Source organism: Macrobrachium nipponense, chromosome 12, assembly GCF_015104395.2.
Source record: "Macrobrachium nipponense isolate FS-2020 chromosome 12, ASM1510439v2, whole genome shotgun sequence".
Taxonomy (NCBI): Eukaryota; Metazoa; Arthropoda; class Malacostraca; order Decapoda; family Palaemonidae; genus Macrobrachium; species Macrobrachium nipponense.
The window spans coordinates 74,710,269-74,727,191 of NC_087205.1; the positions used below are offsets into that span (position 1 = coordinate 74,710,269).

At 38.8% G+C, this 16,923-nt stretch overlaps 1 protein-coding gene across 1 annotated transcript in view; it reads left to right on the forward strand.

Annotated features, from left to right (window-relative positions):
• The first annotated feature begins 1,351 nt into the window (after positions 1 to 1,351).
• The window catches only part of LOC135224603 (transcription factor SOX-2-like), a 74,209-nt gene continuing 58,637 nt past the window's right edge, over positions 1,352 to 16,923 (forward strand). The window contains exon 1 of the mRNA XM_064263762.1: positions 1,352 to 1,587. Coding sequence (XP_064119832.1) covers positions 1,489 to 1,587 — 99 coding nt within the window. The 5' untranslated portion in view covers positions 1,352 to 1,488. The remainder of the gene's footprint in view (positions 1,588 to 16,923) is intronic.

Below are 16,923 nucleotides of genomic sequence, written 5' to 3' on the forward strand. Positions count from 1 at the left end.
CTGCAGTCATGTTTCTTATTCGTTAGTGTCAGTTACTTTGACGTAGACAGACGTTCAATGATAACGAACGCTCTAAGTTGGCTGTGGCACGAACGAAAGAAAAAAAAAAGTAAGAGAAAAATAGAAGTAGAGTGATTTCTTTTAATCAGATAGTTGGTTAAGCGACTCACTCTCCCTCTCGCCTTATAACGAGGTTGCCACGTATCGATTTTTTACGCGATCTACTTGAGGTTGTTATCGTGTTCTCCGGACCATTTCATCCCCTTCTTGGTGTGCCCTTTCTTCCTCTTTGCTTTCTTATTTCCTTCCTCACTCTGCATCTCGGCGTCATAAACATCTCATTCTCTTGCGAGTCTCTTGCCAACTTGACACCCAGACGTCCTGGGATCTAACTTAGCGGGCAAGTTTGTTCATCAGTTGATCTCTAGAGTTCCTAACTCGTAATACACATAGAAGGCATTCACACCCCTGCCAAAGTATACACTTCTAGGGAATATATGGCGACAGATGCATTATCGTCATTTACAACTACTCTCTCTCTCTCTCTCTCTCTCTCTCTCTCTCTCTCTCTCTTACAAGAGATATGAGAGTTATACTGTTCTGGAACTGCATAATTTCCTTCACCTAGGGCCTAGGTGATATTCATGTATATGAATGTGTAAGAGAAAATCATTAAACCTCGTTCATCTGATTCTTTCATACATAACTTTTTTCAATACTCGATTCGGTGATTAATATGTTCCAATTCCTCCCTATAATTTCATTCTGCTAATTTGCCGTTTGACTTAGCTTTATCATCTGTAAATAGCTTTAATTTTACTAAAATCGCTCTAGATTAAACTCGTGAGTCGTGAGCGATGATCGTGGACTGGTTTGGAGAGGAGAGTGGCCTTGACGCATGAACTCTTCTTCTAAGGAAAACCTCACCTCTTAATAACCGACATGTCGTCTAATCACGATAAAATCGTAGCCTTCGAAAATCCGAAATATTTTCAAATGGCCAAATCCTTCTATCGCTCAACCGTATTCCAACTCTGCAACAGGCAAGGCTTGTTTGTATGTTGTGTTTGATATAATAAAATCAACAATCTTCACACGATATTGATGCCAGAATCGCCATACAATTATTTCTCTCATCGTTCTGTTATTAACTCTGCTCCTCCTTATTTGTTCAACAGTAGATTAAACATTAAATATTACATAAAAGCTGCATAATTATGCAATCTAAGAAATGATAGCGTAATTTAGTGGAGAAAAAAAGATAAAAACTTCGTCGCCATAAAGAGAGAACTGGCAGCTGCGTTGGCTGGCCCGGCGAGGCTATATAAACGCGTGGCACGGCTCGCGGGATAGGTAGACGGATAAATGAGTGTTATGAGTGTAGGTGTACGCAGCTGCTGCTTTCTCAGGTTTTAGGACTTGAGGACGATACATTTAGTGCTTTAATAGACGTTAAATTTATTATTTTTATTTTTTTTTGTGATCAAAATGTTACCACAAAGTGTGACGACCACATCTCAGGGAGTAATATTTGGATCTCAACTCGTCCAAGCAAACTCCAGAACCCCTTACAGCGATGCTACACAGGTAGGTAATAAGTGCTTTTAATGCAAGCATTTCTTCATTTATTTAATTTGTTTTCCTTTCGTTCGTAGTCATTTGCGTAAATTACCTGTAGCAAGAATAATTGTTTACTATTTCACGGCAAGTCGAGGAAATGAATAAATACAGGTGAAAGTAGTGGAAAAAGTTTAAGTCCCAAAATTTACATGTAATGAAATTAATTTTAAAAGTGTGGGAGTCATTAGTGGGGGGAATAGTATTCCGCGCTTTATAATTAACCGGATGTTACCTGTTTGAAGTTGTGTGGGGAGTTGTGAAAAAAAAATAAAAAACTACCTTGAAATAATTTTGTATGAAGAGGCCCAATATTCGTTTGTGATAATACTTGTCGCACAGTTTTAGTGCTCAATGAATTCGTAATTAAAGTAGATGTTTAATTGCAATGGCTGTTATAATTTGGCACTTATCAATCATAAGTTTATTTTAGCCATATGCATGTCCTTGTAGTAGCAACAGCCGATGCTGAACTTTTTGTATATTTCATTTGCCGTGGTGGTTGGGGTGTTTTTTGGTGCTTTATGAGTTTTCTGGTTATTATTGAACTCTGCCATTGCATTCAAAATGTAACATTACTCTTAACCTACGGTAGGCTTTGCGTTCTGATGTCAAAATTTTATTTTTGGACCATGTTTACTGAATTTTGGAATTCATGAAATTTATTTGAAAAATCCCTTCAATCATTTAGCGTTTGGCCTGTCACCAAGCCAGTGCGTAGGCCGTAAGTAAAGTTCTATGCTAGAAGGTAGATGTTGTTTTAGACCTACAGCCTATCGTCAGTGAAAATGATCAGTTTGCGAAATATGCGGCGGTAATCATGCCGCTGACACTTCCATAGGTATGTGCAATACCTATGTATACATTTATGCTTAGGATTACATTATTTTTATTTATTTATGTTTCAAGCCCATATTATTCAGATCTATAAGTAGCCTAATTCTCATCCTGCCGTTAAATAACACTGTTTACAACAAGTGAAAAGTAGAAATTGTTAAAATGACAGAAGACCCTACCAGTGGAGAGTGGAATCGATCTCAAGACAGCTCGTACTGCAAGAGACCGTCGACCGTGCAGCTGTGATTGTGGCTGTGGCCTATGCAAGACTAGGAAGAGTTTTGTTCGGAAGTAACGTTATGTTTAAAGTCTAGTCTTGGTATCGCGCGCAAGATCAATACAAATTTAATCAAGAGAAGGAAGGAAATGATTAACGCCCAGGATAAGAGTGATGGCTGTTAATTTTCAAACTTTATTTTACATACAAACATTATTGCTGGAGGTAAGCTTTTCCAGTCTGAATATCAGTGAGGACAGTGATATTTTCAAGTCGTAATGATGGAGTGTGAAGTAGCTAACTAGTCCGTTATGGGCTATATACCTAAGATTTTTCTTTATCTTATAGTCATTATTAATAAGAAAACTCCAAATAGCATAGTAACAATTGGACTAGCATAGTAACAATTGGACTATTTAATATTTTTTTCAAATCCTTATTGTGTCAGATTGTGTTGTTCAGCAAACCCAATAGCATATTAACAATTTGGCTATTTGATAATTTTGTAAATTCTAAAATCTGTGCTGTCAGGTTGTGTTGGGTAGTGTCATCCGTAAGGTTAATAGCCATTCTAACATTTATATAGATTACTTGATTTATTAAGGCTATATCTTTAGACATAGCTAACATTTATCGTTTATCGAATGTAATGTAGAGAAGAAAGCTGAATCCAGAGAGAGAGAGAGAGAGAGACTTTGCATTTGTTTGTCTACCTTAGCTACAGAGAACTCACATGGTTTTAAACCTTCATGAGACTAGGGAAGGTATGATTGGTGCACCAGAAAGGCGAGATTTAGTGTACACGTTCATCGTCCTATCATGCTGTAGTTAATCTCTCTCTCTCTCTCTCTCTCTCTCTCTCTCTCTCTCTCTCTCTCTCTCTCTCTCTCTCTCAATCCTGTAGTATGCTAATAATAAGAATGTTAACTCTTCATGATGGTTGTTTTTATCTATATTTTGTAAATGTAGCTCCCTGGTTGTCACATTAAATTCGTTATTACCAATATTACTTGGGCTTTGGTAGTTATCTGCCTATATGACAACTTATAGATCTCATTTGATTTTCTATACGTGCAGTGAATCGTGTTTTAACATCTTATGGTTGACGCACAGAGATTTTCATGTTATCGGGGAGAATCTGAAACACCTGTGATTATTTAAGTAATATGATTAGCCAACAACATTTAATGTTGTTGTTTTTTCTTATTGCGTATGTACTTGCTTTTCAAGTAATATTGAATAGGGTATATTAAATGAGCTCTTTGTTGTTCAATACGGCCATAAAATAAGCATATCAAATAAAGTTCAACGTGAACAGGGTTTTATATTATGAAAAAAATTGAGATTTACAATAATCTTCTAGTGGTAAGGAAATAAATGGTAAAATATCTGTCCTTTATCTCTTACACCGTAGTCCTAGAGCCAATAATGTGTGTATTTATTTCATTCAACACCCCTTAGTTACTTGGAACGTACGTTAATAAGAATGAGATTGTGTATCCGGTTGCGTTAATTTGGTTGGTTAATTAGGTACACTGATTGGAAAGCAGATATCTCTATTGACTAACTAACCTGTGTCTTCTAGGACTCGGAACACAAGCAACCTGTCATGCAGTGGCCCATGTGTAATTTTTTAAAAAATGCTGATTTACAATCGATTATCCTCGCATTTTCACGAGGTTGATTATGCAAGAAAAGGAGCCTGACAGGACAGACAACATTTGCTCTTTTAAGTTTAAGATGTTTATGACTGGCATTCCAGAAAGCAGCATTCTGTCACTAGTTGCTTAGTCTTGTTTACGCCCACATAAGATGATGATGATGCTTGATTAGGTTTAAACGGCAGATTTCGTAAGATAATGTGCTTGTTAAGCATAGTAACAAGATGCCGATTAGGCCTACTTGCATAGAAACAGCCGAGTGGTTCTCAGCCTATATTCTGATCTCTTTTACTGCCCCTCACAACAGCGGCACTAATTTATAGCCTTACAGTTGTGGCGTTCCTTATCTCTTGTCGTGAATGAGCCTTATGAATGATTGTCTGGTTGATAAACTCTCTATATAGGCCTAAAAGAGACTTTTAACTTGGGGTACACAATAGCCTCAGGCGGCCTGTAGGCCTAGACCGAGGAAATGACCAGCTGATTGTAGTTAAACGTCCTGGAGTTTAATTTGAATATGAAAAGCTTCGGACAAGGAAGATGATGAGGAGGCCGAAATATTTTGATCATATTTTATTTACCTATAATGTGTTTTTGTCAAGAGGAAACATGCAATTTGATAACGTGTCAGGGCACTGCCTGTTTATGTATTTTACCAAATATCTTGTTTTCCCAGTTTAGTCTGATTTACATAGTGTTTATGGATTAGCCGTAGTAGTAAGTTGAACCCGTAGATTGAGTAACTAAAGAAGTTCGTTATCCTCAAGCAATGGCAGCTGTTCCGTTTGCACCAGAGAATTGTTAACGTAGACCTTGGCAGATTATAAGTAGAGAGAATGTGCCGTTCATTTCCAGCGTTGAGTCCAGTTGTTTGGGTGTTTATTAATTTAAGAATTACATTTTCTTTAAGAGTGAGAACGTGGCAATTGAGAGGGATGATGCTAGTGCATAAATGTGCTTCATTTTGGTAAGAGGTGTTAGGTGTTTAGAAAAAAAAAATTAATTTGGTGATTGTAAAGTGGTAACGTCAACGCTGGCCGTTATATTATACGAACTGTGGTTGTTTTGATGATTGTACCGAGATCTTAAACATTAGGTATGTTGGGTGTTGCTAAGTTGAGTTTGAAGTAAGTTCCTACCTCATCGTGATGGTGGAATCTCAAAAAGATTAGTTTTTATTATCGCCATACCCTGATTTTAAGTAGTTTTTGTCTTGTGGAAGTGTAATTGATGTCTGGATAACGTATGGTTTTTAAAGAACACGTAGTCTTGTGAGGGCTGCACTAAGCAGCTTTCAGTTTAAAATCTGTATATAGAAATACTCCTATATCCATTGTTCCTGCTTTGGCTTTGAAGATATTTTAAACCCCAACTTTTGTGACTAGATTTTTTCTAGTTTATGCTTGGAGTCTAGTTTTATATATATATATATATATATATATATATATTATATATATATATATGAACTGGTATTGTTCTGTAGACTTTGTGTATGCCCGTCTGGCAGTCTGTTTTTTTCAACTCTGCCCTCTTATTTTTTCATTGTCTGTCTGTGTTGTTCTTCCTAGAATCTCTCGCTCGTTCGCTCATTTTTGAAGCCTGTCCAAAAATAGAAGTGTTATCAAACAGGTAATTTTGTGTGGAATGAGCGTCTATTAATGTTTTTCCCCGTCTGTTTTATATACTGAGAAAGGGAAGCGCTAATGTAGGTCGTCAAGGGTCATTTGTCTTTGATAAATGTCTGGTGATGCTGATTCCTGCCCGGAGAGAGAGAGAGAGAGAGAGAGAGATGGGGGGGGATTGTTTCTTCCTGAGCGATGAGACCGGAAAGGGTCTCCTTTGTTTATTGACAGGCAAAGAAGACAGAAAAGTACGGGGAGTATTTTTTTTTTCTAGTTTCAGTAGACGGGGTTGATAGTTTTCTAATCTGTATAGTACAAGTGTCTTTAGACTTGAGCATAGACCCGATATTAGTTGTTCCTTAATAATTCTTTTACTTTGTTGCGGAGGCGTGTGTCAAGATTTTACACACACACACACCACACACATATATATATATCTTATATATATAATCTATATATATATATATATATATATATATATATATATATGTGTGTGTGTGCGTGACTACAAACCAGTCGTCGTGCTATTTGTTTGTTTGTTGTCTATCTTAGTTGGACGAGAACGATTTACTTAATGAGTACGAGGTAAATTTTGAGGAGGTTAGCTTCGTTAATATTTAGCAGTAGCCGTTCCATGAGTTTATAGTTTTCTGGCTGTCGAACAAGAAATGCTGGACACAGACCTCCACCTCCATCAGCCCCACCATTCTCTTTTCTCGTGATGACCAGAAAAGCAGGAAAAACTGGTAGTCCATGTGGTACTCTTCCCTGGCGGCCAGCACGAAATGGAGAGATTAAATGTTTTATCTTTTTGTTTGTTTTTGCCCCCAATTCTGTCTTGGTTTGTCAAGTTTATCATGCACAACATTTTCGAAAAAGTTTTGTTCGTCTTTTATTCAACATACCAAAATGGCTAGATCCAATCCTGACTCTTTTTTTGTTTATTATTCATAAAAATCGACATCCCAAGATACCGATGAACTGGATGTTTCTTAAAATTATGTATAAAGACTTTTTTTTTATCGGGAATTGTGCAGCATGGAAAGCCTTTGTACACGAAACCAGGTCAGCGATATGTTGATTTTTAACGGCCAATCAAGAACGTATTCAAGAAGTATTTTAATGTTTTGAGTAACAATCTACGGTAACTCGCAAGTGTCTGCCCTATACCTGGTAGACTAAACTTGTATTGACTACGTCGTAGATTAAATATTCAAGTTTTAATCCCCTGTTATGAAGTATCGTATTTCATTGGCGTCGTGTAATTTAATAGAGATATTTGAAGATCACAGAGTATGTATTTCCCCGGACACTTGGGAATATTCTTATATTAAAGAAGATTCATGAAAAGTGGGTAACTGCTGCGAGTGCCCCCCCCCCTCACACACACACACACACAAACACTGTAATGTTAGGATACACTGCCAATGTCGTATTTGGATTAAGTATTATACAGATCTTCCATGTTTTACTTGCATTGGTGTTTCATTATGATTTCATCGGGTTCCCAGTATTAATAGTGCAAGCATTTTTATTTAGCATGTTTGTTATAGTCTAACTGTTCCTTGCCTAACAAACCAAGTATAGTGGTGAGCTCTGTGTATTTGCATCCCTCTCCTTGACTGGTGCGTGATGCAAAAGGTAGTGGTGTCAACCCTGGTAGACCAGGGTGTGGTGGAGAGCACACTGATGGTGATGTCCTTGGTAGCTGGGGATAATGGTTCTCCCTCTGGTTAGTGGTAGGGTGCTGACGGAGTAGAGAGAGAGAGAGAGAGAGAGAGAGGAGCAGGGAGGGACGATCGGTGGTAGGCAGCAACATGAGGAGCAGAAGCACCAACACTACCACCGCCACCACCATCAACAGCTGGCGAATTGAGAGAGAGAGAGACGTATCCACGTGACCGGTCTCGCGACATTCAGCTGAAAGAAAAATTATGTTGGTGGTTTCTTTAGCGAAGACTTTACACAATATATATATATATATATATATATATATATATATATATATATATATATATATATATATATATATATATATATATATATATATATATAAATAATCAATTGTTTGTTCGTTTCCTTGGCCAGTATACTGAAAGTAACCCCCCCCCCCCACAACCCCCCAATCATATATTTCTATAAATGTACGTTCTAGCTCTAATTTTTACCAGTTAATTTGGTATTGTAAATTGTGATTCATTTGATAGAGAATGATAATGTATGTACTTTGTTCCTGTGTGCTAAGTCTAAGCCTAGCCGTTCCGCCTCGCTGAATTCGTGGAGTGGTCGGGGATGGAAATCTGTTCGAGCACCGATATTTACTTCGCCAAGACAGTCTTGACGTACGGTCTTTCATGTTATGGCATGCTACTGCCGGTTAAAATTGGATGATGCCGATGTTCAAGAGACTCGCTCACCAAATCATCATTAGAGAGAGAGAGAGAGAGATCGAACTTGTTGCAGCAGGTTCTGTGTTTTGCCCTCCAGGTCCACTCGGAAGACGTGTGGTGTAGAGACTGTGCAAAGTGGAATATAGTCTTGAATTTTATATTCGTTACTCTTGTTTTGCAGTACACCCAATACTATAGTTATTTATGAGCTATGTTGTCACTGTTCATGTTCATAAAACCACAACACAAAATTACTGCATGTGAAATTTAATGAACGGACAGCCACAAAGGAAAGACGTGTAGCGAGAGCAAACCAAACTACTGCAGTGGAATACTAAAAGATAACCACGCTACTTGGTGTATTGTTTTGATAGTACTTTGTAGGACTGATGTGGGATTCAGCATTTTAATCCACGGGCATTGTACGCGTTTTTTTCACGTTGAATACATCGGTTGCTACGTACGGTAACTTATTAGTACTAGTCTAAAATATTTAATGCTAGCTTTACCTATATTTAGCTTTATATTACGGCCTTTGCCGCTACCCACCTATTACTTATGCTATTTATTCGTCAGTGTTTATTAACACATGGAAACTGGGCCGCTTAATTATATAATATAGAAGGGTACAATATTTTCCCATCATTCCCTAGACCTTAAAAGGTATTTCCACTAATTCGGCAGTTGTTGTAGTGTGATAGAAGGCAGATTGATTGGGAGTCGGATACTAACGGCACTGTGGGAACACAAATCTAGTCAAACAAGTATGCGAACTCCAGTTGTAATGCCTGTAACCGATGAGCTTATATGTGTGCCATCTGTTGGAATTGGATGTAGATTTTGTATGCAGTGTTCTTCAGTTTAAATAGAGTTTGGAAGATCTTGTAAGAAAATCTACGGGATGGACTCTCATGTGTTCGCTAAAATAGATATGATTACGTTTGATGGAACTCAAGACTCATGTTGCGTATGCAAAGATGATGACTTATTTGCTCCTCTCTCTCTCTCTCTCTCTCTCTTCTCTCTCTCTCTCTCTCTCTCTCTCTCTCTCTCAAGAGACGCCGTAACATTCTGTACGGGCAAGGGAAAGAGAGAGATGTATTTAATATAGAGGTGGTGCAGCACATCATGCCGTGCCCTACAGCAATGGTATACGATAGTTGTTTTTTTAATATTATCCCGGTTCCCAATTCTGCTAATCTTCTAGTCTTTCCTTTTGGGATTATGCGCGTCCCATTCGTTATCGAAGTGTGTCCCTCTCCCTCATCCCAACATTTAAAGCTCACATTCGCCCTCCCCTCTCCCCCCCCATCCCCTCCCAACCAGACACACGAATCCCAATGGCTTTAGTGGACCCCGACCTTTTCCGAGTCTCACCCTTCCCTCAACCCTGCTTATGCCATGGTCCCTCTTTCATCTTTTCCACTTTCGTTCCCGTTGAATTAGTTCCTCTCTCTCTCTCTCTCTCTCTCTCTCTCTCTCTCTCTCTCTCTCTCTCTCTCTCTCTCTCTCTCAGCGGTTGCCCCTACCTTTTGGCATTTAATCATTTATCCTTTGGTTGTCACCCATTGGTCATACATTTGTCAATATAATGTTGCCAGTAGGTGACCCTTCTTGCATATTCGATACAACTCTTTCCTTGGTTTTTATTTTTAGTTTAATACAAACGCCGACCAGATGGCAACGTGATGTCTTTATGCTCCCGAGGCCTAGTGGAAGCAAGAAAATTGAAGCAAACTGTGAAGTTTATGATTTATTTTTTTTTATTTTTTTTTTTTTGGTATTACCTACCTTTGTGTCGTGGGTATCCCTTTTGATTTTCATGTGTTTGCTTTATTTTTTCTTTCACTATCTCTCGACTCATTTCCGCTGACCATATTTGTATGGTTTAGTTGTGGGGGTAATCCCCCCCCCTTTAATGAGTTTATAGCCTGATAATGTCATATCCCCCCCTCATTCTCCCCACGTGGAATCAGGATCGCCTTTGTTGGTCCCGATGGTATCTCTACACATTAAACTTGTGGTTGATGCCTTGTTCTTATCGCTTTCTGCTCTTGTCTACACACAGACATAGTTTCTCTCTCTTTCTCTGTAGAGTTTTTTTGCAGTATATTTTCCCACAAAATCTTTTTGAAGTTTTGAAACATTCTTGGAATAGTTAAAAGGCGAGGTTACCGGATAACATTTGTAAACCTTATATCTTATCTGTTTGCCACCTGACCGTAAACAGTACCTCACCTTTGCTAAAAGGACTTTGGCTACTTTAGTGAAACTAAATGTGTTTAATAATACAAATATGTATGTACTGAATATATCATGAATCTGGAAGCACAGACGAAAAATAGAAGGAAGGTACAAGCATCAGAAATGGAGATTTAAAATAGACTGCTTCCACCGATCTTCTGGCTGCTGACGATTTTAGATAGAACTTTGTGTTGGAATAGCCGTACATCAAACAAGTTTGTGGTGATGCGGCGAGAAGGCTTTTTCTGCTCATATAGAGATAATGTGAATGAACTGTTAGTTTTAGTTTTGAAAAACAGCACTCAAGTAATGATCAGTTGGTGCTTTATCCTTGCTTTTTTTTTCCTTCATTATTTCTCGCCCAGTCATCCACAGGGTGCTTCTCCCGATAAGTCTTAACCCAAGAAGCTAAGAGCTCCCCGCCCCATTTAATCTTACCCAGGGGGCTTTTCCCTTATGGCCGAGATTCTCAGGCCCTTTTGTCTGGGAATGGCGACTTCATTTCAGTGTGCCAATCGCCAACTGCTAGATGTGGTTTCATATTCCACGGCAGTCGTTATTTGGTATTACTGAAGGATTCCGCAATTTAGAAGTAAATACAATACTTCGAAGCCGAAGGTCGTTATAGCAGACAAAGCGGACTCTGCTTGTGTCATATGGATAATAGATACATTTCATCACACACACATTTCCATCATGCTCGCCAGTGTCTCCCTACACGGGCCTCCCCCTTCCTCCTCCCCCTTCAGCTCATTGGTATGTCGCCCTTGTAGCGCGGAAGAGATACACGGAAATATATGTGGGTGGAGCTTCGCGCACCAAGGGACTCTAAGGGAAGAAGACGTCTGGAGGTGCTGGTTGGGGGTCTTGCTTTAGGTGACTGGTGGTAGGCAACATGTGGGTATGGAGGAGGGTAAAGGAAGGGTTGGGCGAAAGTTTCACGGAGGATTATATAGGTGAGCGGGACTCACAGGGATAGCTGCTAGCTGGGCTCATGAGGGGATAGGTGTAAACGAGTCCTCTTCGCAGATCTAGCAAAACAAAATCGTCGAAGCCTCGGGAGGGGGGTTGGAGCGGTTTTCGCATTTTAATGTAGTAACGTGGTAATGTACTTGAGTATTAAGGAAGGAAGGTGTAGTCTAATTGGTCCAGACTCAAAATATTAGTCGAGTATTGCGAAGGATAGTGAAAGTGTCTCTTCCAGCTTCCTCTCCCCTTTCTGCTGATAGTCACGATAGAGCCTCAAGCTTAAGGATTTTTTTTTTAAAAGGGGGGGGGGGAGTCGGGTTTGGGTAGAGGAATCCTCGTATCCTCGACTCCCTCCTACTTCTACCTATCCCCCACCGATCCCCAGCTAACTTATCTTTAAGCCATTAAGGTTGTAAAGGGAGGCTGCGAGAACCTTGAATGGCTCCGAGTTAAATATTCCAAGAGATGCAGCGACCTGATAACACCTCCCCTCTCCCTCACCCTTTCTCTCGGCTTCTTCCCGCCCGTCCCTCCCCTCTTTCCAAAGAGTTCCTTCTTCAGCAGTTTTGGGGAAGATGAGTCTTCTTGAGAAGGAGGAAGAGGTGGCGGTGATATGAGGCAGGCAAAGGGAACGAAGGTTCCGTGTGCACCCGAGAGAGAAGTTGTCATTGCCTCGTGGTATCGCGTGTTCTTAAAAGTGCGGCCACGCTTCGCCTCTTGTTCAGATCTGGAAAGAGGGAGGAAGTACCAAAGAGCCCGTTATCACACTCAGGTCGAATTGGGTGAAAGGTGTTAGTCAGCTGTTCCGAGAAAGGATTGACCAGCGAAGATAATCGTGCGCAGGCGTGATTCAAATGTGAGATTTGAACGTCGGAGCTGGGGGTTAATCATAATGATCCGAGATTCTCGGCACCGTGTCGGCATAACCAATTAAGTTCTAATTCGTTGGCCGGGCATAAAATTACTTGCAAAAAATCCATTTGATGAGGGGGATTGCTGAATGATATTTAACTGTCATTTATATTTATGAGAGTGCACTGTCCACCTGCGTTTGTTAGTACACATGACCTACACTTTCCATTGCTTGTTTTCCCATTGTAGTTGTTGTTAATGTCCAGATATCCAGTTGTCGGCTTTTAAGACAGAGCTTAAGCGCAAGAACACTTTTTAGTACGTGAATTGATACAAAGTGATGTTGATGAATGAGGCCTGAGCTATATAATGGTTAACACCAATTTACATGGAAGTATTCAAGGTAATTGTGACCAGTAAATTAGAAATATAAAATTGCCACTTACACCTACAATAGTAAGGCATATTTTATGGGAAGTATTCAAGGTAATTATGACTAGTAAAATAAAATTGCTGGTTGCACATTCATACGTAAGGCATATTTTTTTTATGTCAAAATAGCAATGAACTCTGCTGATGTTACGAGAGCAGTTCGGGCCAATTTTATTCAAATTATAAAGTAAATATAGTATTATATTATAACCCGTACATAATAGTAAGTAAATTTTTCTTATCAGCACATTAATGGATTAAGATCGTTGCATAATGGTTCTCCCCTTTTCCGCGATTCGGCCCTCCGTCCACCCCACCCCCTACACCCTCCTCGCCCACGTTGGACATCGTCGACCCCATCTCCATCTTATTTCCTCCCTCCCTTCTCCCCACCTCCCACACCAACCTATATGTCCTCCAGCAGTTGTTCTTCACCAGCCTCCTCCTCCTCCTCCTCCTCCTCCTCTTAGCCTCATAAGGTATGAGGCCATGGCCTCTCTTAACTGGCCACCGCCCTCTCCCCATCCACCCACCATTATCCTCTCGCGCCCACATAGGTGGGATATAAATGACCATTCTTTTGACCTCCGGAGGAGATATGCCTTTTGGTAGTATGCATCTACCTGGTCTGAATATTATTCTTCTTATTAATATTACACTGTAGCCAGAATTGCATGCCATTTAGTATTTATATTAGCGTGAAAGTCGAAGAATGGTCATCCCCTAATTGTAATATTTGCTAACTACATTTGAGTCCGAAATCGGGCATCACTACGCTTTGAGATCAGTTCTAGTCGTATTGTTGTAAAATACCAATCACCATACCGCCCCAGTGGCGCTTGGTCTTGTGTTTATTTGAATGTTGGCATAACATTGCTACTATTACATAACGGAGGTCCTTAACTGTTATTTTAGCAACTACGGCATTACAACTGTAAATGAAACCATCGATTAAGCTCTTTTTCTTTATCATACTGGTGATTTCTTGAGGATTCTTGTGCAACAGAAAAAAAGAAGAAAAAAGAACGGACGGTCAGTTACATATATCAGATATCATATTTATCTGTTGGCATTTGTTCATGTCGGCTAAAATCATATCACCAACACACTGTCGTGCACAAGTCTGTTTGTGTGTTTGTCCCTTCAGTCTCGGCAAGATTGTTGACTTATTTACAAGGACGTGTCTCTTGTGTTCTGCCGTGTTTTACCGTTAAGGCATTTGTATTGTTTTAGCGTGTTGACCATGTTCCTGTCGTGGCAAGTTAAGTTCTCCATGTCCCTTGTTGAGGCATACAAAAACCCCTAGAGTAGACTAGGCCTAGAAGGAGAGAGAGAGAGAGAGAGAGAAAGAGAAATAATTTTAAACCTTTAGGTAAGCAAAAGAAAAAGAACCTGGTGATGTTGAAATCTGCATGTAAGGAAGTGTTGTAATGGAAATGCGTTTTGTTAAGTGAACAGTTCTCAAGTTTGTTAAACTATTTGAATAACTGAGGAAAGTTTGGAATGAATGCGTTTGTTACTATCGACATCATCGAGAGGAGGAAATGTTAAAGTGATGCAGCTTGGTACCGATAGGAAAAAGTGTTCAGTTGAAGTGCAGCCAAGTTGTCATTTTTATTTGTTTTGTGTTATACGTAAATGTTTGTGCATAATACAGCAGAAGGTGGACATAGCGGTCAGTCTTTGGGTTCAGAAAAGTGTTTAACCGAAGTGAGGTAAGCTGACTTGGGTGAATCATATGCGTGTAAAGAATTGTGCGTGTAATGTGGAACCAGTTGGATATGTGTAATTTAAAGAAAGTGTTCAAGTGAAATTGGGTCTATTTGTATTTATGATTGTCTTCAGTTAGATTCTATTGGGTTGTTCAGGTGACATGGAGCCAGGGGTACAACGACTAAGATGTAAAGAAGTGACTGATTAAAGTGTTCAATTAATGTGAAGCAATTTGGAGATCTTGAGTTATTCCAAAGAGCATGTAAATTCCCAGCTTCCGTAATACAGTGAAGCCAAACAATCCATTTTTTTTTTATTAAACACCTGTAAGGTTTGATTGAATCAGGCGAATGTCATTAAACATTGTTGAATAATTAATGGTTATTATCGGCATCAAGCAATAAGTAGATTGCACACGCTATCGTGCATCAGTTACAGAATAAACCCTTTGTTTCTTCAAGCAACGTCCATATTGCAGAGGAGTGAAGACGTAACGTTTGAAGTATGGACTGAATTTGTGTTGTATATTCTGAAATATTTTGTGTCTTATTGAGTTTCATTGCTGTGAGATTTCGTAGTTAACGTTGCTACCCTTTTCCTCCCCACATCTCTGTGTGGTATGATGGAGGGCTACGGATTCGTTAGGTTTGTCGAATCCATGTGTTGCTTTGAAATGTTACCCCAGGGAGAAGAATTTTTTACAACCTGGTGGACATCGGTGAAATTAGCGCGAAATGGCAAATACCACAACCATTTTTGCAGTTTCTATTTAGTGTGTGCACAAAATGTGAATAGTATATATTAAGCAGTCGAGTCCATGAATGAGTTTAACAGTAAGGCATTTTCAATGCTTAAAGAATCCCAGAGTGAAGACGAAAGATCTTTAGCACTCCAGTTATTTCTGTAATACTATATAGTATAAGTATATATATATATATATATATATATATATATATAATATATATATATATATATATATATATATTTATATATATATGTATTAAACGTGTTGTGTATGCATGCGCAAGTTCGTAAACCAGCATACTGTATATTTTTTGGATATTAGAATACATTTTATTAAATATGTTGTTATCCACTTTAAGTATGAGATTTACTTGGAACCTAAAATCTTCATGCTTGAGAAAATAAAATAATTATATCGCATTTAACTCAAGATACCATGCAGCTTCCTCTTGCAATGTTGCTTGCAAGAGCGGTTGTATCACAGCAGCATCACGTGGACCGGCCTGTGCAGGCTAATGCAGATTGATTAAACTTCAACATCGTTTACCTGTAAGCCAGGCCCGGAAACGCCGGTGCCTATATTTCCAGAACAGAGGAAATTACAAACCACCCCGAGCCACTCTCTAGGTTCTTTTTCCTTTGGGGTTCAAATCTGTATATTATATATATATATATATATATATATATATATATATATATATATATATATATATATATATATATATATATATATAGATATATATAGCATTTTGTTGTATTTGGGATTTGTGACGTTTTTCGGAAGTCATTTGTCAGCATTTTTTCATCTTGGTATTGCAATTTGTACAGTTTCCGCTGTATCTTTTTTTTTCATTCGTGTGTTGCCATGAATTGAAGTGAATTATTATTATTATTATTATTTTAACATTTTGGATTCCTGTCATTAACGGTATATTTATTTTAAGAAAAATGCTCATACTCAAAGCGGTTTTGGATAGCATAACAGAATAAAAAAAATACATTTTTTTAGTTGGTATTTGGTTTGTATAAAAGTTTTGTCGCTAAAAGGTTTTGATAATAGTATAGATGAACATCTTTGTAATCTGCAGAACAACGACAACTTGTGTAATAAGTTGATGACCCAACCGCTTTCGTATTGTTTGCTGGCTCTGCAACTAAGCGTTAGGAATTCATACTTAATATCGCGGAAAGCTGGCTTCTTATGCTGTTTAACAGAAGCCTACCTGGCCCGTTATCTTTCCATATGTTTATCTAATAGATGATCATTGATGTGGGATGTTCTTTTGTAGATTATGATCAAACATGGAGTGTTGACAACGTGTTTTTTTTTTTCTCACCCTGCTTTACAGCTTGCCAGAGTTTTCTTCAGGGTTTTTGCAGTTGTCAAAATCCTATTCAATTCCTTCTAAGGGGTATGCAAGACCAGGGTGTTTCCAGTTTGACAAGGGCTTTTATACACAAAGTTTTGTAAGACCAAGTCTTTGAATACATCCCTCGCCTCGCCTTTTTTTTTATGTCCCGGTGCAGGTTGGGACCGGAAATGTTTGGCTTAGAGAATGAGTCATTATCAAGTTAGAAACATATTTTAATGACTCTGGTGTTTGAATTTAACTACTGAAATACGT